This window comes from Peromyscus eremicus, chromosome 23, assembly GCF_949786415.1.
Source record: "Peromyscus eremicus chromosome 23, PerEre_H2_v1, whole genome shotgun sequence".
Taxonomy (NCBI): domain Eukaryota; kingdom Metazoa; phylum Chordata; class Mammalia; order Rodentia; family Cricetidae; genus Peromyscus; species Peromyscus eremicus.
Genome location: NC_081438.1, coordinates 122,011 through 149,387, shown reverse-complemented (window position 1 = coordinate 149,387; position 27,377 = coordinate 122,011). Strand labels below are relative to the sequence as shown.

At 43.3% G+C, this 27,377-nt stretch overlaps 2 protein-coding genes, 1 long non-coding RNA gene and 1 pseudogene across 7 annotated transcripts in view; 2 read left to right on the top strand and 2 right to left on the bottom strand.

Annotated features, from left to right (window-relative positions):
• Positions 1 to 1,496, bottom strand: part of Ankle2 (ankyrin repeat and LEM domain containing 2) — a 29,269-nt gene extending 27,773 nt beyond the window's left edge. The window contains exon 1 of one of the 2 annotated variants that reach the window (XM_059249737.1): positions 1,008 to 1,496. In XM_059249737.1, the coding sequence (XP_059105720.1) occupies positions 1,008 to 1,194 (187 nt within the window). In that variant the 5' untranslated portion in view covers positions 1,195 to 1,496. The remainder of the gene's footprint in view (positions 1 to 1,007) is intronic. The other variant, XM_059249736.1, reaches the window with a different exon arrangement.
• Positions 639 to 18,256, top strand: LOC131898549 (uncharacterized). The gene is made up of 2 exons (XR_009375971.1): positions 639 to 1,676; positions 17,886 to 18,256. It is a non-coding gene; the product is annotated as an uncharacterized LOC131898549 (long non-coding RNA).
• The window catches only part of Golga3 (golgin A3), a 47,112-nt gene continuing 27,981 nt past the window's right edge, over positions 8,247 to 27,377 (bottom strand). For all 4 annotated transcript variants that reach the window (XM_059249732.1, XM_059249734.1, XM_059249735.1 and 1 more), the window contains 13 exons: positions 26,099 to 26,176; positions 24,887 to 25,150; positions 23,729 to 23,823; positions 21,429 to 21,645; positions 17,975 to 18,118; positions 16,922 to 17,119; positions 15,553 to 15,669; positions 13,488 to 13,627; positions 12,704 to 12,836; positions 12,426 to 12,548; positions 10,011 to 10,172; positions 9,126 to 9,289; positions 8,247 to 8,495 (listed from right to left, as the gene is read on the bottom strand). In XM_059249732.1, coding sequence (XP_059105715.1) covers positions 8,324 to 8,495; positions 9,126 to 9,289; positions 10,011 to 10,172; positions 12,426 to 12,548; positions 12,704 to 12,836; positions 13,488 to 13,627; positions 15,553 to 15,669; positions 16,922 to 17,119; positions 17,975 to 18,118; positions 21,429 to 21,645; positions 23,729 to 23,823; positions 24,887 to 25,150; positions 26,099 to 26,176 — 2,007 coding nt within the window. In that variant the 3' untranslated portion in view covers positions 8,247 to 8,323. The remainder of the gene's footprint in view (positions 8,496 to 9,125; positions 9,290 to 10,010; positions 10,173 to 12,425; positions 12,549 to 12,703; positions 12,837 to 13,487; positions 13,628 to 15,552; positions 15,670 to 16,921; positions 17,120 to 17,974; positions 18,119 to 21,428; positions 21,646 to 23,728; positions 23,824 to 24,886; positions 25,151 to 26,098; positions 26,177 to 27,377) is intronic.
• On the top strand, positions 19,732 to 21,259 carry LOC131898548 (small ribosomal subunit protein uS8-like; annotated as a pseudogene).

The window sequence follows — 27,377 nt, the reverse complement described above, 5'->3', positions numbered from 1 at the left end:
ATAAAAACTCTGCCCCACCTGAGCTCAGGGCTCTGCTCTCACCGCTGTGTTGGACAGACAGAGGGATCAAGCTCTGGAGCTTGAAATAAAGGCTCTTGGCTTTTACATGCGGGATTTGGTCTCGGTGGTGGTCTTTTGGGGGTTCCTGCTATCTGGGCATAACAAACCCTACAAAACTGCCAACCCTACAGTGCACTGATGAACTCCGTTGAAGACTCTTGGGTTTTATTTACCAGACCTTTCCCCAGAACTGAGACATGCATCAATCACCTCAGCAGCTCTTACATGGATGATGCCAGCAGGTAGTAGGGCTCAATTTCCAGCACTGAATGTATTACTCTCAAAAAACCACAGTAAGAACTACTATTATTCGTATCCTGCTAATGGCGGGGCGGAAAATAGTGGGTGAATGGAATGACCCGCCCAGTACTGATTAGTCCCACAGCAGCAGTGGCAGAGCCAGGAGTAGGTGTGACATGATTTCACTCCAGACACCAGGCTGCTGCTTAACGCTCACCTCGATCTTAAAAGTGACTAGCAACCATCCTCCCATCTCTACTCACCCAGACCTGACAGTCCAGTCAAAAGCAAAAAACGAGAACGACATCCCTCAATTTCCCCTGTCCCTAAATCATGGAGTCACACCTAACTTCATTGTCTCATCCTACCACTATATTTAGTTAAGTTTCACATTCAAACCACTGCCAGAACCAACTTCCTCTTCTTCGACTCCGACTAAGTCCGGCGAGTGTTCTTTAGTCTACTGTTCACCCTTCCCGCAGCCCTTGCAAAGCCGCTCCCTGGCTCAGAAGCCCTTCCTCTGTAAGCCCCAGACTCGCCCTGGTCTCTCGATCTCACCCAGTGTCAGGAATGCTCCTACAATGGAACAAGTTCTGCGTCTCGGTCAGTCAGATTCCCGCCAGTGGATTCGGGCCGTGACAGGACCCTACTGTGTCCACAGGGAGAGCAGAGCGAGGCTTCCCTCCCACTGACTAACGCGACCTTACCTGGCTGAGGCGCCACAGCGGCAGACGCGCTGGGAGGCGAGGAGGGTATCCCGCAACGGTTCAGGTCCCGCGGCCGCTTCTCTAGCCGCCGGACCAACCAGCGCACGGCGATGAGCAGCACGGAGGCACCTAGGAGCTCCCAGGCCAGCGCTGCCCACTCAACCACAGCCAACCGCTGCCACAGCATCGCCACCGCCGACGCCGAGGCCTAGAGCGCGGGCGCCGGAGTTATAGTCCGCGCCGCGCACACCTCAGGCCCTCACTAGGCCGCTCGCTTCGCTGCCGGAGCCGCGCAGGCCTTAGGCCTCCGCCCCGCCGCGGGGTTACAGAAGTTACAGCCTGACAGGAGACGGCGAGGCGGGGTGCGCGTGCAGTCCGGTGTCTTTCGTTTCCCAACGATCAAGCCAGAACGCCTCCAGGAACCCAGCCTCCGGCGGCTTCGGAGGCAACCGGGGTCCTGATTCAAGCGAGACGCCGTCTGGCAGTGGCGCGGGCAGCATGTCAGGGGCCTGAGTCGGGCTCGGCGCTCTGGCTGGGCGCGGCTTGTTCTTCAGTGCCGTGGGCGCTTCGTCTTGAGTTGTTGCCGCGGGTCTGGGGATTGGAGAGCCAGGAGCTGGCACCTGGGCCACCAAGACTGTGGCCAGAGGAGCCGGTCAGAGTCCTTGACAGGTAAGTGCTGGGGGCGAAAACGGTGGCCAAGTTCAGAAACCCTGCTCTGTAGCCCTGCCCAGTGTTGTAAATGGAGCTGTTTCTCTGCAACACAACGGACCCTCCTGGCAAAATGCCAGTGCCATTCTGACGGATAACGCGAAAGCCTCCCCAGCACTGGGATCAAAGTTGTGTGCCGCCATGACCGGCTGCTAATTGGAATTTCTTGAAGTCCTTCTCTAACTTTTTTCTTTTTGAGTCTTGCTATATACCCTAAACTGGCTTCATGCTGGAGATCTCCCTGCTTGAGCCTGCAGAATGTTGAGGTTTACAAGCATGTGTCACCATAATTTCACTTCTGACTACAAATCACGAGGGCACCGAAGACCATGAGAGCCCGTGATGGTGTAGAGGCTTCTCACATGTACTTTGAACGGTTTTCACCAAGAAGGGTGTAGGTTGCTTGTTGGGGGAATTACAAGAAGGCAGAGTGGAAGGTTGAGGCTGGGATGCCTCTTCTGTCCAAATGTGCATCCTGCTTTACTGCCAATGAGGACTTGACGGTAAGACCAATTCTTTATCAGAAAATGGTGGCCTGAGGCATGTCCTAGGAAGACCTGAGTGGAGGCCTGCAGGTTATGATGCAGAATCAATTTACAAGCTGGACAAGTGTCAGGTGTACACCATTCAGGTCATGTCCTCAGTTAAAGATGTTACTCCTCAAGACAGATTGAGGGAAGCCTGCCGAACTAGATACAAAACAAATAACCAACCAGGTGACTAAGAAATGAATTTCCAATGATTTTTTTTTTACAGCCCCAGGCAAATTTAGATATATTTCAGTTTAGCAGGGCATGGTGGTGCACATTCCAGGACTTGGGAAGCAGAAGCAAACAGATCTCTGAGTTCGAGGCCACTCTAGTCTACAGAGTGAGTTCAAGGACAGTCAGGACTACACAGAGAACCCTTGTGTTAAAAACCAAAGTAAACAAAAAATTCAGTTTAATTGTAGACTGAGGCAGATGGGTAAAGTAGTATTAATTCCTTTAAGAAACAAGCCCAGCAATATGTCCTAAAGCATCGGAGAGCAACTTTTGATGTTGTCTTTTGCTTCATTATTGTGTTTATTTAAAAAGACTGTTGTTCATTACGACTGTTAGAAGCTGGGCGTAGTGGCTAACTCATTTACTTGAAACCCAGGCAGCTGAGAATGATCAAGGTCAGCCATCCTCAAAGACTTACCAGAAGTATACTGTACTTGTGGAGATCCAGCCATATATATACACATAGAGAAGAGCCCATGGCAGAGAATTAAGTAGAAAAAATTGGGAACAGCAACAGTGGGGAGCCTGAGATTCTCAGGTGGAGACATGCTAGTTCCATAAAACTAAACTGGGAAAAGCAGCAGGCCAGGAATCCTGGGTTAAGGATCATAGCTAGGCCGACAACAGGCTGGCCTAGCAGGTGAAGGAAGGTTTGGACTTCTTTTCAGAATGATGAGGCATTAATTGTTGAGAAAGTATGCTTTGATCAGCCTGATGGAGATAGTACAGTTACACAAAGGTTGACAAAGGGTAGTAGAGTGCATATGAAAATGCATATTTAATGCTCAGAAAACTTCATGTGAGGTGTGTAAGTCAAGGCTGCCCCTCCATAGAGTTATACTACTGTAGGATATTCATATAGAAGACATATGACTATTTTACTATGAAGGTAATTCTTGACCTAGACATGTGTAAGGAAAGTCTACAAATCATCTTCTGCAGATACCTATCTGGAAGGAGGATAAAAGATGTTTATCCATGGTTCTACTCAGCTATCCCCATTCTAGGAGTGGCTGGAGCTCTGACTCCAGGGAAGAATAAGCACTTCCTTAATCTGGGTTGTTAAAACTGCAGCCTAGTAGGTGCCATTTTCAACTCTAACTCTAGTTCAACTATGGAAGAACATAAAAGGCTTATAAAGGTGGTATAAGTGTCCTCATAGTACATTAGTGAGTTCAGCTGTGCCCCTTGTAAAAGGATTATCCCAGCTGTGTTTCCTGCCCGTTTATATCCCCTCATGAAACCCTCACCTGAATATCTTGCTGATTCCTATCTGTTGTATTTGGAGAGGCTAGAGTATGTAGGCTGGGGAAGACTATGAGGGGTGCTCTATCTATGCTGCTACAGGGAAGCCTTCATCTTTGCAGAGTAAAGGCTTTCTAGGTGAACCCACATTCCTGTAAGTACCCCCTCACCTGTGCTCTGTAAAGAACCCCAATAAACTCATTGATTCCCCAGAATGAACTTCCACTGTTATTTACATATTCCCAGGAAGAAACTTTAGCAACAGGTCACCATCCAGTGTGTTTTGGGAGCCAGGTTCATGCCATTGTAAGGGCCATGGGGATGGAGATAGTACAAGTTATACAGAGGAGGACAAAGGGTAGTGAATGGCATAGATTCTAAGAATTTTTCCATATTTAGATTTGGGGACTCTCTAAGACTATCATGGTTACCCATTGTGGTGATTTGAATGAAAATGGCCCCCACAGACTCATAGGGAGTAGCATTATTGGAGGTGTGGCCTTGTTGGAGGAAGTATGTCACATGGGGTGGGCTTTGAGAGTTCAGATGCTCAAGCAAGGCCCATTGTCACTGTGCTGTCTGCCGATCCAGATGTAGAACTCTCAGCTACCTCTCCAGCACCATGTCTGCCTATGTGCTGCCATGCTTCTCACCATGATGATAATGGACTAAACCTCTGAACTGTAAGCCAGCCCCAATTAAATGTTTTCCTTTATAAGAGTTGCTTTGGTCATGGTGTCTCTTCACAGCAATAGAAACCCAAACTAAGACATCCATCATGGATGGCAGGGGTGTTAAATAACCCATTTTATAGTTCCCTCATAACTTGCTTCCGAATGCTACATGAACTATCAGGTTTCGGAGTACCTTAGTGACTTAAATACTGAGCTTCCTAAGTCCTTCTCCTTTTCCATCTTAATTTTAACTGTGTGGCTTATTAGTAACATGTAGCTGAAATAGACTTGGGTGATTCATTGATCAAAAATAAAGGGTGAATAAAAATGATAAGAAATTGCTTAGGATAAAAAAATTAATCCAGCAGAGACTAAGTCAACTCAAGAGCATTTTTGCTCCCTGCATATGCTTTTGCATGTGTGCTGCTTCCTTATGGTGATGGTGGATGAAGGCCAATGAAGGTCAACATGCTACTTCTGCTGGTCTAACATAACAAGGAGTGAATCTTCCTTTCCTATCTCAAGCTCTGGTAGGACACAATTACCTTTTAAAATGGTGTGAAACAACATGAGATAAAAAAAGCTACTCCCAAATATGACAAAATGCTATTACTAAAAATGAAGCCCTCCCAAATGAAGTATGAAAACCTTTACCAAAAATAGTTTATTGCATAAAATGTAAGGAATTCCCAAGCACGCTTATATTTAAAAAAAAGCAAAACAAAAACAAATCAACATGCCTTTTAAAGTTACAGTCTGTTAACTGTGACAACAGTTTTCCCTGGAAAAGAGCTAACATGAAGACTGACTCTTGTGAAGAAATTTTTTATAGAAATGAGAAACTCAAAAACTGAAATTTACCCTCTAAATTGGACATCAACCCAAGGATCCTGTCAGAACCTAAGACTACTATAGAGTAGATTTGGCTAGAATTCCAAACCACTGAGCATGTTAGGGTAAGACTCAAGATATCTCATACCACAGCATTATTCTTTATCATTAGGGTCTATCTCATACCATGGCATTATTCTTAACATTGGGGTCCTTGGAAGGCTCCAACACTTTTTCTTTTCAAATATGACGGTCCCTTTCACTCCCATAATCTTCACCTGTTAATTTTTGTTTCAAGATACATGAACATATGTTATGGTGAGCCTATAGGCCTATGGCTTTTACAGTATCCAAACACTGGGACAAGTTACAGTTTGAAATGGAGAAAGAATTTAACACAAGCTTTCTGATATACAACACTAAGACTACTTTCTGAGAGGGCCAGTCCTGTTCCCTGTATCCCAAACCCAAGTAAATTCAGTCTCACATCTCAAAATCACTGCCTGCTACAACACTATAAAACCTAAGACCATGGACTCAATCTGACATGTACAATTAAAAAAAAAAAAAAAAAAAGGAAATCACGTGGCAATTTTTTTGGACATAAGAGAAATAAGTAATATTATAAATCATGCAAGCCAAAGTGTCAGCTATAGGACATGATATAGCATATGTGATATATGCACAAATGTTATGCAATGGTAAGCCTCCCTTAGAAAACCCTCCAGTTGCCTATAGTTTTTCATGAGAAAACCGAAAATTCCTAGTTTTCACTACACAAGCAACAGTAATTCAAGCTGTATTTACCCAAGAATAAGCTCTGGGAGGTAAAGTACAATGGAGTCCCTTGGAAATAGGAGGAAAAAAGCAAAACCAACCAACTAAACAAACAAATAAAACAATACCTTAATTGACAGCAAATTTGAAAATGCAACTTCAAGGTGTCTTAAGGGACCCTAAAAGGATGCCATCTCCAATCTAAGAGTCCTCTGAACCACAAATGTGAGAAAAAAAACCACATTGGTGCACAAAGATGGACAGGGAATGGAGCCAAAACGTGCCAGACCCAAGGACCTGCAAGGTAGATAACAAAGCCTAGAGGAAGTGCCATTTCTGAGGGTGTCCATGCACATGGGACAGCAAAACAATGGAAGAAATATGTTAAGACATGAAAGCAACTTTCACTTGAGTTCAGAATTAGCTTATCCTTTCCTAAGTCAACGCAACACAACCCATTTGAAGACCTCTCCACACAGGAGAAAGCAGCTCTGCTGCAGAATAAGCCCAACCCAAGTATTATTTCTTGGTTTTGAAATTTAAAATACAAAATAAATAAGAATGTAAATTACCATCCTTTTCCTAATTTCTAACTTACAGATAAAGAGGGTATATTAATATATAATGAAGTTTTCAAGTTGGGTTTTTTTTTTTTTTTTTTTTAGATTAACCCTGTACAAATGCTATATACATTGTAAAAGTTCCAATACTTGCTAGGGAATATTTTTCAAACACCAGACATCATTGTGATTACTTCTACTTTAACCATATCAGTTAATCTCCTAATAGGATATTAGAAGAGAACAACTGATTCTCCACAAAATAGACAAATCCACTAAAAGACACCTACCTGGGCTGATCACTAATGTTCAGAACTTACTTTTTCAAGCCTTTCTCTTCCTTCTAACTTAATATTTCAGATCATTTTTTTGTTTCACCTTTGTCTTTTTAAATCATGGTTTCATGTAACCAAGCCTCAAATTGCCATGTAGCTGAAAACTGGTTTTGAACTGATCCTCCTCCTGATTCTACCTCCCAAGTGCTGGGATTACAGTCATGAATTACAAAACCCACCTCATTTTAAATTTTCTTCACAGGCTTTCATAAAGGTTAAAGAACTTAACTCCTCTAGTCAGTATATGAAGTATTAGTATATGATTTGGGAAGCAGATTGCAATAAATCCCATATTTAGCGCCAACTTTAAACAAGGTTTCTGTCTCTGGACCTCCTGTCTTTCAAACCACAGCTGCCCACCTTCTCCTAGGTATTCTGACTCCTAGTAATACCAGTGTTTAATAGAGGTCCAGGGTAGTTCCAAATGACCACACAGACATTCACAGTGCCCTATTAATACCATCTTTGGGACACAATGGATACAGCCTATAACCCACACACAGACTAAGGCTGCCTCCTTTCCTGCTCCTTTCTTCTTCCTGTGCTCTCCAAATGTCAGGTCAGCATTAGGAGACCTTGGAGATCTTCCATCCCCTGCTAGATGCCTGACTTGCCCTGCCTGTTCTTAATCCAAAGTGAGTAGAACCACATAAGGCCACAGACCTGAGAGGTCAATGTTAAGAATTCATGGAGATGCTGGCAGAAAAGACCCTCAGAAATAAAATGACTAAAACAACTCTTTCTGTGTGAGAGTATTTGGTTTTAGGATGCATAGAAAATAAATTATATTTCTTAAAATACATTTTTTTTACTGACATCCCTAAAGCTACATGTACACTGTTTCTCAATATTCAAAAGGCAATCAGTAAGACAATTAGGTCTTTAAATAATATAGGTATATAGTTTTTTTAAAGACTTTCAGTATTTATATATACATTCTATATAGGTAGAATAGTTTGAAAAACAAATGGAATAAAAACAAAAGGTGCAAATAAAAGTTCATTTCTGTAGGAAAGTAAAGGTCTTAATGAGTAGAACAGTAAAGACTTCTATGTGCTGATGCCTACTGCGCTTACTCCGTAGTGCCTGATAGGAACAGGTTCCTGGCAACACCCTTAAATCCGTCTACAGCCACACATAAGATCCTTCCTTCTGCAAGAAACTGTTCAGACATTGAGATTTCACCAGTGATCCAAACTCTGATGTTTTTAAGATTTGGTTATTTTATGGGAAAAGTTAGTTGTTTAAAATGACTATTTCTTTAATTCAGTTATTTTAATCCTCAATAAAAGGTAAAGGGAAATTTAAATCTCACCTCTCCAAAAACAAAAAACAACCAGAAGCACACAATCAAATAAATAATATTAACAAAAGAATATTCCTTCAGCAGTCACAAATACTTGGTGATGAAGACAACAGTAGTCATTGGCCCAGCCCTTCTCTGGGAACATTGTTTTGACTATGTGGTTTTGTGTCTCCCCTGGGATGGGCATGCTCTGCAGAGGCAGCTTCCACCTGAGCCCATGAGGACAGGGACTCATGCACAGTGATGGTATGCTCCTCCATCTGGCGCTGCAGACTGTCCATTTCCTGCCTGGGGAGATGAGAGAAGACAGAAGAAGAAACCCTAAGTCATAGAAGGACCAGATAGAACCACTAACCATACCTCTCTCTAACAAGCCACAGAGGTGGGCTCACCACCATATGTGGTTCCCTCAAAGACCAATAAATGTATCACAGACCAGCAAAATCAGCTGGAGTCAAAGAAGGCAAAAGCTCCTGGCATTTTTTCCCCACTCTGGGCAGAAGCCAGCAAACAATCTAGCATAGGTTTCTGTTTTCTGAGAAGTGCTTCTATCAGAAACATGAGAAAGATATGAAAGCCTGATGCTAATCAAGTTGCTGTCTGGAAACCACCTGAGGCCACTGCCACATGTGACTTCCCCTCATAAGGTCACCTGACAGTCAGGGTCCTCTGTGCTGGCCTCTTCTGTCCTAAGCTAGGATGCTCATCCTATAGGGGACAGGTATAACACCTGACCTTTTAAGGGCCCACCAAGATAGTTTACTTAGATATTTTCACTTTACATACATGGACCCTAGAAGCTCTGCCAATATTAAGAGCTTCAAAGGCATAGGCACCCTACAAACAACAGAAGAGATGCCCCCAGGAAAAACATGTCTAAAGGCTGAACAAAATGGGGCCATAGAAAACAGATCATACTTGAGCTGCTGCAAACAGCTGTTGAGATTCTTGAGGGGTTCCTTGCTCACAGCAGGTGGAGGCCTCAGCAGCTCCTCTAGCAATGAGGCTGGGACAGGACAGTCTGGTATCTTGATGGGTGTTGCAGGGCTGGAGGAGTTGGACTCACCTTTTGGCTCTTTCTTCTGTTTGTAAAAGCACATCATTAGCCTCTCTACAGCCCTCCTCATCTCCACTATGACAACTGGTCCCCCCCTCCCCCATGTCCTGCTGAAAAGGAAACTGACTGAATTGCCAGGTCTATAAAGATAGTCTGACAGTAAGTAGATTAAGAAATACTAGCTGGTCCTGCAATCCTAAGCACAAATCACTTGTGCCCTACCCTCAGGAAAATAGCTAAGCACTGCATTAGAGCTCTCTTGGAGTTTCCTGAGATATAAGCCTATACCTTGAGCTTCCCTAAGAAATTAGGCAATATTTATGTAGGCTGTACAAATAAATAAATAAGTAAATAAATAAACAAACAAACAAACAAACAAACCTGCCAGGTATTTGAACCCTCTAGCAGGGTTGATAATAGCATGAGGTTCCCACCTGAGCCCATCCTGAAGCCAGTGTCCCACAATGGCAGCACAGCAAGGCTGAGTGCTCATTAATTTAAAATAATATTACAACAAGATATGTGTATTTAAGAAGAAAAAAATTTTGTTGAAAAGTTACCAAAATAAAATGTTTTGGTCCACTTTCCAAGCATAGTCCTCTATGATCTTTGTGCACAGCAATATTCAATGTTAGTTAAATGTATTAGTTGAGCTGTGAATGAATAGAAAACCTGCCAATCTCCTGCTCCAATAAATCTAAATGAAATAGACAGTTAACCTTTAAGGGATGTAACCTAAATCCTACCTTGGTTGCACCACGGCGGAGATCCAGCTTGAGCTGTTGGTTCTGCTGTAGCAGAGTTTTCATGTTGTTCTTCAGTTCAGACACTTTTGCTTGAAGCATAAACTTATCCTTCTGGGTCTCAGATAGGTCTTCCTGTACCATTTCCAACTCAGACTTGATAGTCTAGGGAAAGTGATCAGATTTTTTTTTTTTTAAGCTAAAAGATCCTAAATACCTTGCATAGCGAGTGACACATGCCTATAACCCCAGCAGTGGTGAGGCTCAGGAGGCTCAAGGCCGGTTTTAGCTACATAGCAAGTTTGACATCAGCCTGGGCTACATAAGAGCCTGTCTCAAAAAACAAGCACTGTAGCCTGGTGGTGGTGGTGCATGCCTTTAATCCCAGCACTCAGGAGGCAGAGGCAAGTGGATCTCTGAGTTCAAGGTCAGCCTGGTCTACAGAGTGAAAAGGCTACACAAAGGAACCCCATCTCGAAAAACAAAACAAAAATCTTAAAAACACACTTTAAGATATTAAGTTGTATGTCAGTTTTAAGGACATGTTTTTTGTTAGGACGAGTTGTATTTTTCATAGCAGCAATTTCCTCTGTAGTTACCTAGGCACTGACAAGTTCATTGGAATCAAACCCCTGAGTTTAAAAAAATATTTATTCTATTTTTTATTATGTGTATATGGGTTATGTGCACATGAGTGCAGGTGCCTGTGGAGGCCAGAGGAAAGAAAGATGGATTCTCTGGAACTAGTTACATTTGGTTGTGAGCTGCCCCATGTGGTGCTAGAAACTGAACTTGAGTACTCTGGAAGAATAACAAGAGCTTTGAATTGCTGAGCCATTTCTCCATTTCCTACTCTTAACATTATTTTTAGATTGACTGATTTATGTGTGAGTGCTTATGTGTGTTTATATGAACATGCAAGAGCTTTCAGAGGCCAAAAGAGGGTGTTGACTTTCCTGGAGCTGCAATTATAGGAAGTTAAGCTGCTATGTGAGTGCTGGAAACCAAACCTAGGTCCTCTGCAAGAGCAGTTAAGTACTCTTAATTGCTGAACATCACTGCAGCACTCCTGACACTGAACATAGAGCCTTTTCCAAACAGCAATATCTTCATGGCCACAGTTAACCCCAAGAATCTTTAAAATCCTATAGTCAACTATTAGACTAAGTCAAACCATTCCTAAGAAATAGTATAACCCTATAGCAGGAATCTCAAAGAGTCTTATTATAAAATCAAACCTGAGGACAGTTATTGGGGTGAATACTGGAAGATCAGAGAGACAGAACAAGCCACAGCTACCTCACCTCGACAGATCCTTAGCTGGTCTTGTTTCCTCAGACTGGAGGCCTCTGAGTCCTCATCCAGAATGGGTCTCAGCTGAACTGCTGCTAGAAGCCTGAAAGCTTAACCAGCCAAATGCTTAACCAGGCCAAAATGCTTCTAGTTCCTGGTCCTCACGCCTTATATATCTTTCTGCCTTCTACCATCACTCCCTGGGATTAAAGGCTCGCTTTCTGGGATTAAAGCCGTGAGTCACCATGCTTGGCTGTATCCTTGAACACATGGATTTCTGCCTAGCTCTGCCTCCCAAGTGCTGGGATTAAAGGCGTGTGCTACCACTGCCTATCCTCTATGTTTAATATTGTGGCTGTTCTGTCTCTGACCCCAGATAAATTTATTAGGGTGCACAATATTTCAGGGAACACAATACCACCACATAACCCAGTCTAATGACTTGAGCCTTTTTTTGGTGTGTGTGTGTGTGTGTGTGTGTGTGTGTGTGTGTGTGTGTGTGTGTGTAGACAGGGTTCTCTGTAGCCCTGGCTGTCCTAGAACTCACTCTGTGGACCAGACTCAGAGATCCACCTGCTTCTGCCTCCTGAGTGCTGGGATTAAAGGCATGTGCCATCACACTAGGCCATGCCATTTTCCTTTCCTTTCTCTCTTTCCTTTCCTTTCCTTTCCTTTCCTTCCCCTCCCCTCTCCTTCTCCTTCCTTCCTTCCTTCCTTCCTTTCCTTTTTTACAAGTAGGAAGTATTAGCAAGTATGTCTCTGGTCCTTTCCCTGAGTAGAAAAGATTATTCATTTGAGCCTCCATGGAGAAGTAAATCATAAACTAGGCACTAGACCTAAAACAGCATGCTCCTGGTATACTTCATACAGCTTAAGAGAGGGATAGTGCTTGAGTTTGTCTCAGTTACATTCCATCTAGCTGTATAACCTGAACCAGATAACCATGCTGAATTTCATTGTAAAATGGAGACAGTGTCTTCAGATCATTGAGGTAGGGTGGGGGAGCCCAGAGGGTAATCCAATTCAATGAGAACTCTTCTAACACTCAGCCTGTCAGGTATTCAGTAGCCAAGGAATGCACCCCTTCCATCCAGATCCAGGGCTTGGGATAGATACACTACCAACCTGCAATGTCTGTTGTGTACTCTCTAGTTCTTTCTTGCCATGTTGCTCTGTCAAGTCAAGCTGCTGCTTCAGGGACTGAATTTCTCGTTCTTTCTGATCTAATTCCCATTTGAGATTTTCCATCTAAAAGAAGAAGACACATGACTAACACAATTTTAAAATGGTGCCTTATAGTGTAAAACAGTTCTAAGGTATTTTTACTCATATTTTAGTATTACATTTAGAAAAAAATGTAATTTCTGTCTGAACAGACAGGGCAGCAGGGACCTAGCTGTCACCTCTTGGCTCCCTGTGGGCTGCTGGCTCATCTGCTCATCCAGCTGCTTCTGTAGGAGCTGGAGCTGGGTTCTAGCTTCTGCCAGCTCAGTCTGGAATTGTGCTATTTCTTGAGAATGCTTTCCCTCTCGAATCCTGGCATTTAAACAAACAAAAAGGTTAAAAATAAAACGACAAAATTCCCTCAATTTGTCCTCCAAGGCTGTCCACGGTGAAGACCTTTTACCATTGGCTGAAGACAGTATAGAGTACTTCCACTGCTCTACTTCCACTAACGCTGCAAAGAAAGCCCTTTGTACTCTGGGAGACACAGTCTATTCACCAAACTCAGATTAGGGTGCTGTCAGACACTTCCATAACACAATAAACCTCTGGGGCTGCAGTAGAGGTATGTGGACATCCTTAGGTTTACCCTACCCCTTTCCACATGTCTGAGTTGATGTTGCATTAGTGTGAAGCTACAATGAATCTCTGAATACTCAGGATATCCCTGGATTGAGTGCTTAAATGGAGGTTCTTCCTATTCCAGGAAGAAATCAAGGAAGAGCTGGGTTAAGGTTAAGCTCAGGCTTCCTGAAACGGTCAGTCAGATGACTCTGTTCTTTTGACTTGCCCGTAAAGTACTTGGCAACTTAGGGAAAGACAGATGACTCTTTCTGTGAGATTCAAAATGAATTAAAGATGAAAGAAAATCCCAATAGCTCTGATGTGTTCTATGGAAAATGGACACTAAGGTCACCATGGCCAGCCCTGGTTTGTCCTTGTGTGCAAGCATCAGGTACTCACTGAAGCTCATCCGCCTCGGCCTGCAGTGTCTGTACCAGGTGTTCCTTTGCCTGCAGTTCCTTCTTCACCTCACTCAGCTCCAATGTAGCTGCCTTAAAGTGGCGGCGGTTGTGTCCAGCTTCTGCCCTGACAGCAGCCATCTAGAAGAAAGTGAGTAAGTTGACATTACTCACACACAAGTTGTACCATGATGAATGCTACAAGTTTGATGGAATACCAAGTACCAACACTGAAGCCCCTACCAAACCCACACAGAACTGGTCTAGCTTGTGTATTTTCCTCTTAAGACCAACTTACAGATAAAGATGAAGATACCTGGCTTTATGCTCAGCACACAGTGGACTAGTGACATATAGGTGACAGACTGTGCTGAATGAAAAATTTTACTCAGTTTTCTTAGTTTTAAGAGGTTGTTTACTCCTCAACTTTATTTATTTATTATTAGTTAAGTTTATTCCTAATTCTTATATTTCCACATAATTGTAATAAGATTTAATTCTATGTAATTGGCCTCCTCTGAACATTTGTTGATATTCAGAGTCAATAATAGATTCTCTCAAGATTTCCAAGCAAACTCCTGAATGCATAAGAAAAAAAAAAATTCCATTTTCTTTTCTAATAATTTAGCAATATCAGTTAGAGAAACAACTACAGCTGCCTAGCACTTTAGAGGCCCAGGGTTCAGTACAAAAATGAAAAAAAAGGTATCAACAGTATCATCATTAGTTATTCAATTTACTCTATACTTGTATTTTAATGGGCCTTAAAATTATGTCACAGATTTTTTGTTCAAGTTGTTTCCATTTGAAAATAACTGCTTTTAAGATGAGAACTAGCTGGGTGGTGGTATCTCATGCCTTTAATCCCAGCACTTGGGAGGCAGAGACAGATGGATCTCTGTGAGTTTGAGGCCAGCTTTAAAATTATTTTTATTTAAAAAAATTTTTCGTGGGCCAGTGAGCTGTCTCACTAAGGTGCTTGCCATACAAGCCTGACCATCTGAGTTCAATCCCTGGAACCCAGATAAAAGAGAAAACAGAACTGACACCACATGTGTGCCATGACTCACACACATCATGTACGTATGTACACATGGTAATTAAAAAAATTTTTTAAGTTACAATTATTTTTTACTGTCTCAGGTGGGCATCTGTAATCCCAGTACTTCGAAGGTGGGGGAAGATCATGAGTTCACAGTTTCCAGGCATGATGGTACATGCCTTTAATCCCAGCATTCAGGAAGCAGAGGCATGTGGATCTCTGAGATAGAGGCCAGCCTGGTCTACACAGCCAGTGTCAGGCCAGCCAGGGCTACATCATGAGACTCTGTCTCAAAATACAGCAACAAGAAGTAAAGAGTTCAAGGTTATCCTCAGCTACACAGCAAGTTCAAGGACATCCTTGTTACAAGAGACCGTCTCGGGGGAATAAAAAGAAACTTGTGTATATAAATAACAGATTGTACACCCACACAACAGTGGCCCTGATTATCTGCTCTGTGCCAGCAGGTGTGTTAGTAGGCAGCTCACATTCTAAAAGAGGGAAGGGTATAATAGCCACCATAGGCCTCTGCTGCAGTGATTTACCTGACGGATCAGTAAAACTGGAATGTGGAAAGGAGCCAGTCACAAAGACAAGTCTGTATACTTTAAGGCAATATACAGCCATATTTCTTGACTGATTTTAGACAAGGTCTTGCCATAGAGCTTAGGCTAACCTCAAATTCACTACATAGTGCTCAAGCTGGCTTTAAAGTCAGGATCCTCCTGCCTCAGTCTTCTAAATGCTGGGATTACAGGAGTGTGCACAAATGGGAAGTGTGCTTTTTAAATTCTACAGTTCCTTTCCTAGCAAAGACTAATGTGCATATATATGGGTGCCTCAGTCTGACCTTCTCAGTCCTTCATTGCTAAAGTCACTTAATGCCATTTTCTACAAAGAAACAATGTTCTCTGCAGTCTCTGTCATAACAACCCAGTCCTTAGAAACAAACTCAACATGGAAAGGGCACCCCCATAGTCTACATCTCCTAGAAGGCCCTATGAATTTGAAGCTGACCACATACCTGTTCCTTCATGCTGTTTACTTTCATCTTTTCTTTCTCTAATGAGGCTTGTAAGGCTTGGACCAGTTGCTTCATCTGGCGATCCTCCTCCTCTTTGCGCTGTAAAACTGCCTGCACCTACATCACATTATGAAAAGATAAATAAGGAACGATATCAATCCCAAGCATCTATACAACCTGCAATACAATTTGGGATCCTCTACAGTCAGCCATCATGTAGAGCCCAGTAGGATGGTGTGGTGGTTTGAAAGAAAATTAACCCCCCCCAAATGGAGCACTATTAGGAGGTGTGGCCTTGATGGAAGAAGTGTGTCACTGTGGGGATGGGCTTTGAGGTCTCTTTTTCCCAAGCTTCCCTCGGTGTGACAGTTGACTTCCTGTTGCCTGCAAGATACAGCACTCTCAGCTCCAGCACTATGTCTGCTTGCACGCTGCCATGCTCCCCTTCATGATCATAGTGAACTGAACCTCTGAAACTATATGTGAGCCACCCTCAATTAAATGTTTTTTTTTATAAGAGTTGCCGTGGTCATGGTGTCTCTTCACAACAATAAAAACCTAAGACAGATGGTATACATAGTGATGACATCACAGGAAAGGAAACAAGGTAGGGAAGGTTAGAAGCCCTTCTCTGGGGCTAGAGATGTAGCTCGGTTGGTAGACTACTTGCCTAATAGGCACAAAGCCCTGGATTTGATTCCCAGCACTTACGTATAAAACAATTGGTGTGGCTATAATCCTATGGCACAAGGCAGAAGGATTAGAAGTTTAAAGTCATCCTTAGCTACCTACTGCGTTTAGGGATAGCCGAGATGTATAATCCCTGCCTCAGAAATGAATTAAGTGCTGAAGTCTGATCTCACAAATTGTGTCACATGGCTGTGTTCAAGAACATAGCTGAGAACCAAAAAGAAAGAGGCAAATGTATCATACAAGCAAGGCAGCCCAGCAAGAACAGGAATGGTAGGAACTAGAGCAAAATGTAAATTAACTAAGTTAATGTAAGTTCAGCTACCTCTAAAGCACTGTAGAACCTAAGGAGCTGAGAACAGAACCTATAATAAGACACCAAGGTGGGGTTCAAATCCCAGTTCTAAATGATATCAGGACTTAGCAAGTGTCTTTTGCACAGCGTCTGGCCTGTCCCACCAGGAGCCTACTATGTAAAAGGGACTCATGAACTTGATACAATGACCACAGGCTCTTACAGCTGGGACATCCAGGTTTGTGCAATGGCCAGGTTCCTCTGAGCCTCTGAGCCAGGTGTGGTGGTCCCCTGAAAGTAGCTATGACTCAGTGTGGTGAGACACTGACAGTAAGTGTGGTCCACACAACTCTCATGCTGCTCCTGGCAGATAGGTCTCAGCACCTGGAGATTCAGCTGCACCAGGTCAGCTTCCCTCTTGGCTAGTGCAGTCTCTAGTATACTGTTGTGCTCCCGCAAAGCTGCATTAGACTGTCCGAGGCCGGTGAGCTTCCCTCGCTCATGTTCTAACTCCAAAGCCAGTTTCTTATTTGACTCTTCAAGACGTTTTATCTTCCTTCTGAAGCCTCTGGATTCTTGAAGCTGAAACATATAGGTACATGTAAAATTTCATGCTCTGGGCAGGTGTGGTGATTCATGCCCATAACCCCAGTACTTGGGAGGCAGAGGCATAACGATCAGTTCAAGGCCAGCCTGGCTATATCAAAAGCAAACCCCCCCCCCCCCAGACACACAAATCATATTCTGTTAGATGGAATTATTATACTCAACTGAAACAGTTGAGCAGTTTTCAACAAGAGCTAACACTAAAGCACAAACTGTCCTTGACTTATTACCTGTGAAGCTACTGCTCTTTTGGGTTCACAGACACTGCGAAGGGCCTTGCTAAGCTACTCACAAATGGGCATGGGGCTGGGCTAATCTCAGCATACCCATTTGAGGACAGGATAGAGATGGTTGAATAAAACACACATCCCTAAAAGTTATGTAATATTCCTGGAGACCCTGCTGTAGCAGCGTGGTAGGGTTAGTGTACGACAGGGGCTGGTGACAGGGCCCTTAGTGATAACACTGCCTGAATAGGGCCAATAAACTGCTTCTGAGTTTCCAATTCTTTGGCAAATTTAATTTGGGTTTGTTATTTACAATTAAAGCATTTTAACTGGGAAAAGAACAGGAATATCTAACCTTTGGACACTGAACTATGACAAATCTGTTAGGATGGATTCATCGCTATCCTAGGACTTATGTGGCATACAAGCTACAGGCTAGACATACCTGCCTTAGAATGTAAGTCTCAGTAGCCATTTTGTAACTGTAAAGTGGTAACTATTGTTATCCTCCCTAGAGTACTGGCAACAATCTGATCCACCAACAATCACAAGGTGACCAAGTGCCAAGGAGCAAGGCTGAGCAGACAGGAAATACAGGTGTTACCTCATCTTCCAGCTCCAGCACCTTCTCCCGGGACTCTTCCAGTTCCTGGCTAGTCATTGTGATCACCTCCTGTAACTCCTTCTCCAACAATATCTTGCTTTGGCCAACATTCTGCAGTTCCACCTCCAGAGCCCGAATCTTCTCCTGAGAGCCAAAATGGGAGTCATGTTTAGTCAACGGCCCTTCCCTCCTGCAACTCTCATGGACACATAATTGACTACAGCCTAGATTTTGTAGTTGTTGTTTTTAAATTTTTATTAAATTTTTGAATTTGTGTGTGTACATGTGTGTAAGCACGTGTGTAGGTGACCTTGTGTGCATGTAGAGCTCAGAGGACAACTTGTGGGAGTCAGGTCTTTCCTTTCACCATATGACCAGGGATCAAACTCAAGTTATTAGGCATGGTGAAAGGGGCCTTTATCCATTGAACCATTTAACCAGCCCTGTTGTTTTGTTTTGTTTTCGAGACAGAACCTCCCTTACTAAAAAGCCCAGACTGGCTTTGAACTAGTGAACCTCTTCCCTCAGCCTCACAAGTGTTGGGATTACATCACTAAACCCAACTCAGGAAGCTCTATTCTTTTGTTTATTTGTGATAAGGTCTTGTGTAGCTCATGCTGTCCTAGAACTTGCAACAGCCAAGATTAGCCTTGAAATCCTGATCATCCTGCTTCAGCCCCCTGTATACTGGGATTATAGGTTAGAGCCATCATTCCTGGCTGGAGGTTCTATTGTTGACTCTTGTGTGTGACTGAGATAAAAGGGTATACAGTAAGACAAAGTCATTTCCTTATTCCAGCCTACCATAAACAAAACCACAGCTAAAGCTGCTGGGAATATTCTGTTCCTCAGTTGCAGATTCTAGACTCCAGAGCACTCCACCTGCAGGGCAGTGGTGGCGCATGCCTTTAATCCCAGGCGGATCTCTGTGAGTTCGAGGCCAGCCTGGTCTACAGAGTGAGATCCAGAAGAGGCACCAAAACTACACAGAGAAACCCTGTCTCAAAAAAACAAACAAACAAACAAACAAAAAAAACCCAAAAAAACAGAGCACTCCACACCTTGCTGCCTTTACTAGGTGATCCAAAAGATTTAAAATGACAAACAGAAAGGAACATGGTGATTGAATAGAGACCACTCAATATTTTATAAAATAACAGTATTTACTTATTCAACTAGATAAGCACATACCCATATAACCTTCTAACTTATAATGATACATCTATAATCTAAGAACTTGGGAGGCTAAGGCTGGAAGATCAAAAGTCTAAGACCAGCTTAAGATACAAGGAAAGACCCTGTTTCAAAAAGAAAAACACGTTTGGCATTATACTATACACCTGTAATCCAAGTATTTGGGAGGTGGAGGTATGAGGAATAGAAACAAAGCAATCCTTACCTAAACAGGGCCAGCCTGGATTACTCTAAAACATCAAGAACAAAAACATACAAACAGGGAGCTGGAAAGATGGCTCAGCGCTTAAGAGCACTTTCCACTCTTTCAGAAGACCACAGTTTGATTCCTAGCAAAGCGGCACCCAACAGTCTGTAACTGCAGCTCAAGAAATCCAACACCCTCTCCTGGCCTCCCGTGGCATCTGCACACATGTGTACGTACACGTACACGTGTACACACACACACACACACACACACACACACACACACACACACACACACAAATAAAAATAAAAACTACTTAAAACAAAAACAAAAAACTCCTAGAGGCCTCTTTCGGCCATCTTTCCACGCTGGCACCATGGTGTGCATGAATGTCCTGGCTGGTGCTCTCAAGAGCATCAACAATGCTGAGAAGAGAGGCAAACGCTAGGTCCTCATCCAGCCCTGCTCCAAAGTCATCGTTAGGTTCCTAACTGTGATGATGAAGCATGGTTACATTGGTGAGTTTGAAATCATTGACAACCACAGAGCTGGGAAAATCGTCATGAACCTCACAGGCAGGTTGAACAAGTGTGGAGTGATAAGCCCTAGATTTGATGTGCAACTCAAAGACCTAGAAAAATGGCAGAACAATCTGCTCCCATCCCATCAGTTTGGCTTAATTGTACTGACAACCTCAGCTGGCATCATGGACCATGAAGAAGCAAAACGAAAACACAGGAGGAAAAATCCTGGGATTCTTTTTCTAAAGATGTAAAACACATTAATAAAAAGCCTCCATGGACTGTGAAAAACAAACAAACAAACAAAAAACCCCTAGAGAACAGAACTTTCCTAATGAAGTGACATTTGGATGACCTGGACACACATACTCTGTTGCCTCCATCAGAGCTGTGTGGTTTACTGACCTGTTGCCCTCATCCTGTCACCTCTCAGCCACTGTAGCAAATACAACCTGTCTACCTGTCAGAGCTCCCCAACTTCATGGTCCTAACGTACACCTATCTACATGAAAGGACAGGAAAGTGACAAGGCTCACTTTCCACATTTACTGTGAGCCAGGCCAAACAGATCCTCTTCCCACTCAACTCTCAGCTTGTCCCCCTAGTACCTCCTGCAATTTTATTCCATTTTTTCTACTTTATCAGATACTACCTCTCTCACTGCATATCACACTGTACTGTCTGTCTGTACCTCTTCCCATGAGTCCTAGGGTTATACAGAGAAGATTATAGGACAGAAGTAAGTTCTGCCTCTGCCCCTCAGCCAAGAGCCCAATTTCTACAGGTCAGGGAAGCTTCTTCAAAGGCACATGAGATAGTACATATATATAAGTTACTAAAAGTCCAATGACAGACCAAGTCACTAGTTAAAGAAATGTTGTCTATGCCAGATGTAGTGGTGCCTACTTATGCTCCCAGTGACTTAGTAAGCTGCGGAAGAAGGACTACAAATTTTAAGGACAGCCTAAAGATAACTTAGATTGTCTCCAAATGAAAATTAAAAATTAAAAAGTAGAGGAGGGCTGGCAGTGACATAAGAATTTTAAAGCAAGAAAATGTTTATAGACTACATTTTTCCTATTTTCAAAAGAATGTTAAGGACTCTAGCCACATATAGTGGTGCATGCCTTTAATCTCAGCACTCCAGAGGCAGAGGCAGGTGGATCTCTGTGAGTTCAAGGCCAGCCTGGTCTACAAATGGAGTTCCAGGACAGCCAGGGCTATTACACAGAGAACCCTGTCTCAAAAAACAAACAAACAGGGGATAGAGAGATGGCTCAGAGGTTAAGAGCACTGGCTGTTCTTCCAGAGGTCCTGAGTTCAATTCCCAGAAACCACATGGTGGCTCACAACCACCTGTAATGAGAGCTGGCCTGCAGGGATACACGCAAACAGAACACCGTATAATAAATAAATAAATAAATAAATAAATAAATAAATAAATAAATAAATAAATAAATAAATAAATCTTAAAAAAAAAAAAAAAAGACCAAAAACAAACAAAGCCAAAAGAGTCATAAGGACTTTGACAGGGAGAAATGTGTTTACCTACATGTAGAACAGGGTCACTGCTGCCACTAGTGCTCTGAGCTCTGAGCTGGCTAAGCTCTGCATCTGTGGCCTCCTTGGTAGCCAGGGCCTCCTGCAGGCGGCGGCTAAGAATGCTCACAGCGTTCTCATAAGCTTTGTGCTTGGTCTTCATCTCCTTCTGGGCACTGGTCAGATCCGAGCCCAGTCGCTTCATCTTCTGCTTCTGTTCTGTGATGGCCCTGAGACATGAGTGAAAAAGCTGAGTTAAACTCCTGTGCAACCAGCCAGCTCCCTGGCCTCAAACATCAAGGGCACATACTGTAGTTCACCTTCCAGGGCTGTATAGTGTCTTTTTTGTTGTTGTTTTTGTTTTTGAGACAGGGTTTCTCTGTGTAACCCTGACTGTCTTGGAACTTGCTCTATAGACCAGGCTGGCTTTATACTCAAGAGATATGCCTACCACCACACCTGGCTCAGGGCAGTGGATCTTGAGAGGCTTCAACTCAACCCTATTCTGTCTTGCCAGAACCTGGCTGACCCTCAGGAGAACTTGGGCAAGTGTGTTCTTGTTCTGGTTTGGTTGCTGAAGGAGACAAGGTATCCGTCAGGAGTCCATGCTAGAGGGACAAGAAAAGCAATGTGAATCCACTAAGTCACATCCACCGTCATCAGGACCTGCCCTTAAAAATGATTCTGTGATGGGTATGGTGATATACACCTGTAATGCCAGCATCTGAGAGGCTGAGGCAGGAAGATAGCTGCAAGCAAAGAGGCTATGCTGGACATAGGACAGCTGGGGCTACACAGTGAGATCTTTTTTTCAACAAAACAGAATGAATAATCTTGTGAGGGCAGAGAAACAGCACACTCCAAGCAAAAAATATCCTCAACATTCTTCCTGAAGGTCAAAAGCAAACTCTCATCAGATTTATGAAAACACTACTAGCTGATAAAACACAAACAGCACAGAATATACCATGGAGTAATGAGGTCCCAAAAGGCTGGGACTCAGAACTCACACTGTAATCTCAGCATTTAAGAAGGTGAAGCTGGCGCCGGGCGGTGGTGGCGCACGCCTTTAGTCCCAGCACTTGGGAGGCAGAGGCAGGCGGATCTCTGTGAGTTCGAGGCCAGCCTGGTCTCCAAAGCGAGTTCCAGGAAAAGCGCAAAACTACACAGAGAAACCCTGTCTCGGAAAACCAAAAAAAAAAAAAAAAAGGTGAAGCTGGAATATCACAAGTTTGAGGTCCATCTAGGTTATAAAGAGAAATAACGTCTCAAAAAACCAGCTATTTCAGCACTATTCGTAATAGCCAGAACCTGGAAACAACCTAGATGCCCGTCAACTGAAGAATGGATTAAGAAAATGTGGTACATATACACAATGGAGTACTACTCAGCAGAGAAAAACAATGACAGCATGAAATTTGCAGGCAAATGGATGGAACTAGAAAATATCATCCTGAGTGAGATAACCCAGACCCAGAAGGACAAACATGGTATGTACTCACTCATAAATGGTTACTAGATATAAAGCAAAGAACAATCAGACTACAACCCACAGAACCAGGGAGGCTACATAGCAGGGGGAACCCTAGGATGACTGTGGCTTATAATAAGTTTTGGTTTTACTCAATCACTGGGCAAGCCTCAATGAAACATTTCACTATTAGGATAAGGATTTATACTGTATCAAGCTGATAACAGAAATAAATAAGTAAATAAATAAGAGAAAAAAACAGCTATTCTGTCTCAAAAATAAATATATGAATGAATAAATAAATAAATAAATGGCCCAAAATGGTGTTTGCCTGCATGTGTACTCATGTTTATCAGTAGTTTCTGGTAAGGGTCATATTTTAGGTTTATGTGTGTGAGCATAAAAGGATAAGATGGATGAATATCAAAGTGTCAACCTAGTGAGGGAGCAGGAATATGAGGATACTGACACCAGTGTGTGTGTGAAATAATAAGCTAGATTAAATAAAAGGAGAAGGAGATTTTAGGGATAGGGATGGAGCTCAATGGTAGAGCACCTGCTTAGTATGCTCAACGTCCTGGGTTTCAGCCCCAGCTTGGGAGAGGGGGGTGCTTCTGTAAACGATACTTGAGCAAGCCAACTTATAAACTCAAATATGTAGGAAAAAAGTAACTGCCAAATCATGCTGGAACTTTAGAACCTGTGCTCCAGGCTACCTTTTCATAAGCCTGAGTACAAAAAGAATCTGTTAAGGAACCCAGCAACATCAAGGACTATACAGATGTTCCTCCTCTCTGCAGAGCTAGTGCCCCTCACAGTAAGTGTATGCTTCTCAGACTTACTTCTTGGCCTCTTGCTGCAGCTCTTCTATTTGTTTCTTTAGTGTCTCGTTGGCCTCAGTAAGAGCTACCATCTGCTCTTTGTCAAACTGCAAAGACTTTAAAAAGAACAAAGAATGGCCAGTAAGTAAAAAGCCACCTACTTCAGATATTTGTCACTGATGAACCATACTTCAGAGAGGTCAAAAGCTTTTCTCAGTGTTGAAGAGATGGGTCAGCAGTTAAGAGAACTGGCTGCTGTCCTAGAGGACCCATGTTTGATTCCCAGAACCCACACAGCAGTTTATAATCATTTGTAACTCCAGTTCTAAGTAATTGAATGCCCTCTTCTGGCTTCCATGGGTGGCATGCACATGGTACACAGATACACATGCATCCTAAATACTCATATACATTAAAAACATTTCTGGCCACTGTGTCCAAACCATTAATGCCTTCCGGGCAGGAAAAACAAGCTCAGGTTAGCCCAGGCCTTACCTGATACCTCATGAAAGGAACAAGCAAGGTACTTCTGGGTGAACACTGGACATACCATCTTTATATAAACATGCTGGCCACTTGTCTACCTGAATCTTGCCCTGGACCTCTTAGGGACTTTCAGCATGTCATGTGTAAAATGGAGCCTTTTTTTGTTCTGGCATCCTGCATATCAACTCTCCAAATTCCTCACCCCAGGAAGTGTTCCCTATTTGGGACAGAGATCTCTACCCATAAGTCATCCCTTAACCCTACCTGGTCGGATCACCAAGCCAGTCACCACACTCATTAAAACAGCAAGACTCGGGGGCAGTATGGCTGTCCAAAGGGCATGGGCAGCTACCTGATTCTCTTAGTGACTCTACCCTGCCTAAACTAAGGCTATTTGCAGAGCACACTCTCCTTTCTGTCTGCTGCCAACTTTGCAGACTTCAAGGCTCAAGGACTAGCTCCAAAGACCCTGTCATAGGGTGGCATGTTCAGATGCTCACTCTTCTTTGTTTCTTTCATATAGCATCACAACCTGGACTTATCTGATTATTAGTTTTTGGGAAGGCCTTGTCTCTAGATTGTTTTAAAAGCTTTTCTTGGCCAGTGCTCCCTGTTCCATCTTGTACACAGTAAACCCTCAGCACAATTGGCTGAACCTTCACAACTCAAAAGAACCTATGTATTGCATCCCACCTGCAGGTGAGTCTCCATTTCATCTCGTTCTTTCTGCACTGACTGAAGATGCCCCTCAAGATCTGCCATCTGCTGGTGAACCAGGGACATCTCCTTCTGCAGTCGTGAGTGTTCTATTTCCATAGTCTTCTTCTCTCCATGCACCTTCATTAGCTCCTGCCTCAGTTCCTTCATCTCTGAGTCCAGCCGTTTTTTTGTGGCTTTCAGCTCACCAATGAGTTGGTCTTTGGAAGTAGCATCTCGCCGGTAGGCCTCTACCATTACCTTCAGGACAAGACAAAAGTAATAAGCCAGTGCCAGTCAGCATCTTACCCAGGGGATAAGGCTGGCTTAAATCAAAATGTTTACCAACAATTCAAGGTATAACCTCCCTCACCCATGTTCTAGGCATGGAACCCAAGGCTTAGAGACAAGTATTCTAACCACTAAAGTACACCTCTAGCCATAGGGCACAACTTTTTATACAAAAAAAAAAAATACATGTTAAAATCTGACACTACTCATTGAGAAATACCAATGATGATGGCATGTCTGGATTTCTGTCACATGATGTGACTACAAACTATGCCCCACCTCCCCAAATCTAGACATTGTATGAAACATCCCATTATCCTCCTGGAATCCTTGTATCTTTCGGGTACTCTCACAAGGGCTAATCTCCCTTTGGCCGGGGTGCTTGGATTCTGAAAGTTAATCCTTTGCATATCTCTGTAATAAACTGAAACACAACTTATAAACAAGATCTGGAGGGTCTTCCTCTCTTAGAACAAAACATTCAACTGCTGTTGGACAACAAAGCAAGGAGTCAGAGCCATTCCTCCACCAGGAGACAGGGCTTCACAAGACAAAACTATGTCATAGACCGTTTGGGTACAAAATAAATTTGTTTTTAATGTTGGGTTATGGCATAAGCTTTTTGAATACTTTATACTGTAAACACAACCAACACACACTGACAAAAAAAATGTGTAACACACACAGACCTTGGAGTGATAATGACAGGGTATCCTGACAGGTACTACATTGGTAGGTATTACATTCATCCTTGGAGGATCATAGACCCTACCTCAGGGGAGAAACATCATGCTGCCTCACTGACTGCAATGCCTTTAAAAAGGAGAAGACCTAGATGCTTCCCTCTTTCTGATTTTGTTCCCCTGAAGCAGACAGACTACTCAGCAATATGCCCAACACTTGTTTCCCATGTCTCACCTTTTGCTGAAGAAACTGCTCCTTTACTTTCTGCACCTGTTTTCTCAATGAGGCTGTCTCTTGCTGCAAGTGCTCCACCTACAGGAGAGGTTTGCAGAAGGGTGGGTGGCCTGACAGTTCTAGGTCTGCACCCAATGGCATTTCTTAAGCCGGGCAGTGGTGGCACATGCCTTTAGTCCCAGCACTTGGGAAGCAGAGGCAGGCAGATCTCTGTGAGTTCAAGGCCAGCCTGGTCTACAGAGAGAGATCCAGGACAGCCAGGACTGTTTCACAGAGAAACCCTGTCTTGAAAAACCAAAAAGAAAAGAGTCAGCACTAGCCAGAGCACAAAAAGTGGCTTTCAGTCAGACACATGCTGATAGCCAAAGGGCTGCTCAGGCAGGACACATAACCAGCATCCTCCCTCCTTGCCACTTAAAAGTACAAAGACAAGGTGAAGGGCAGAGGAGTGAAAGAAAGGATGAGGCAGGGGATGCTCTAGATTAGATAGACTTAAGCCCTTCCTGGAATAGCCAGAGAGGAAATACTTTTAAGTTATTGTGAGCCACATGTCTGTTGCAGCTTCTCAGCTCTGGTCTTGCAGCATGAAAGCAGCCAGACACTACATAAAAGAATAGAGTGAGGCTCTAGTCCAATGAACCTCAATTTACAACACCCCATATCCTTGTGACTTAAAGCATACCAGAGACCAGCCCACCCCTAATATCTGGAAGCTTGTAGAAATTGCCATCTCAGGCCCCAGACTGAGACAGATCTGCACATAAAGAGCCCCAGGGACTCAGGAATACATGATATATTGGAAGGGTTACTCTGGTACAGAAAAAGCCTTCTGCTGCTTTGTTATTTCATGTGAGAGAAAAAAAAAAAGAGAGAGATTCTGGGGACTGAACTCTGATGCATATAAGGCAAGTATTCTACCACTAAGTCACACCCCAAGCCCAATAAAAAATGCTTTTGAACACCCTACCAGGGCTCTTATAGCACTCTGCATGGTACATCTCCATGATACATGACAGAGATACCCAGACATAAAACATTATTCTTTCAATTATTATTACATTCTAAAGTGTCAGTGAAATCATGCTCACCTGACAGCAGTTAAGAGCACTGCATGTGATCACCATCTTAGATGGTGGAAACTGAGGTCAGTAAACCCCAGAGCCTTGTATGGATAGCTTTTTCTCAGAGACCCTTGAGGACATGTGTTCATTCTAACCAGCCAGGTGGGACAGCCAGCACCTGGGCAAGGAAGAGGTTGAAAGACAGCAGTTTCCCTGTA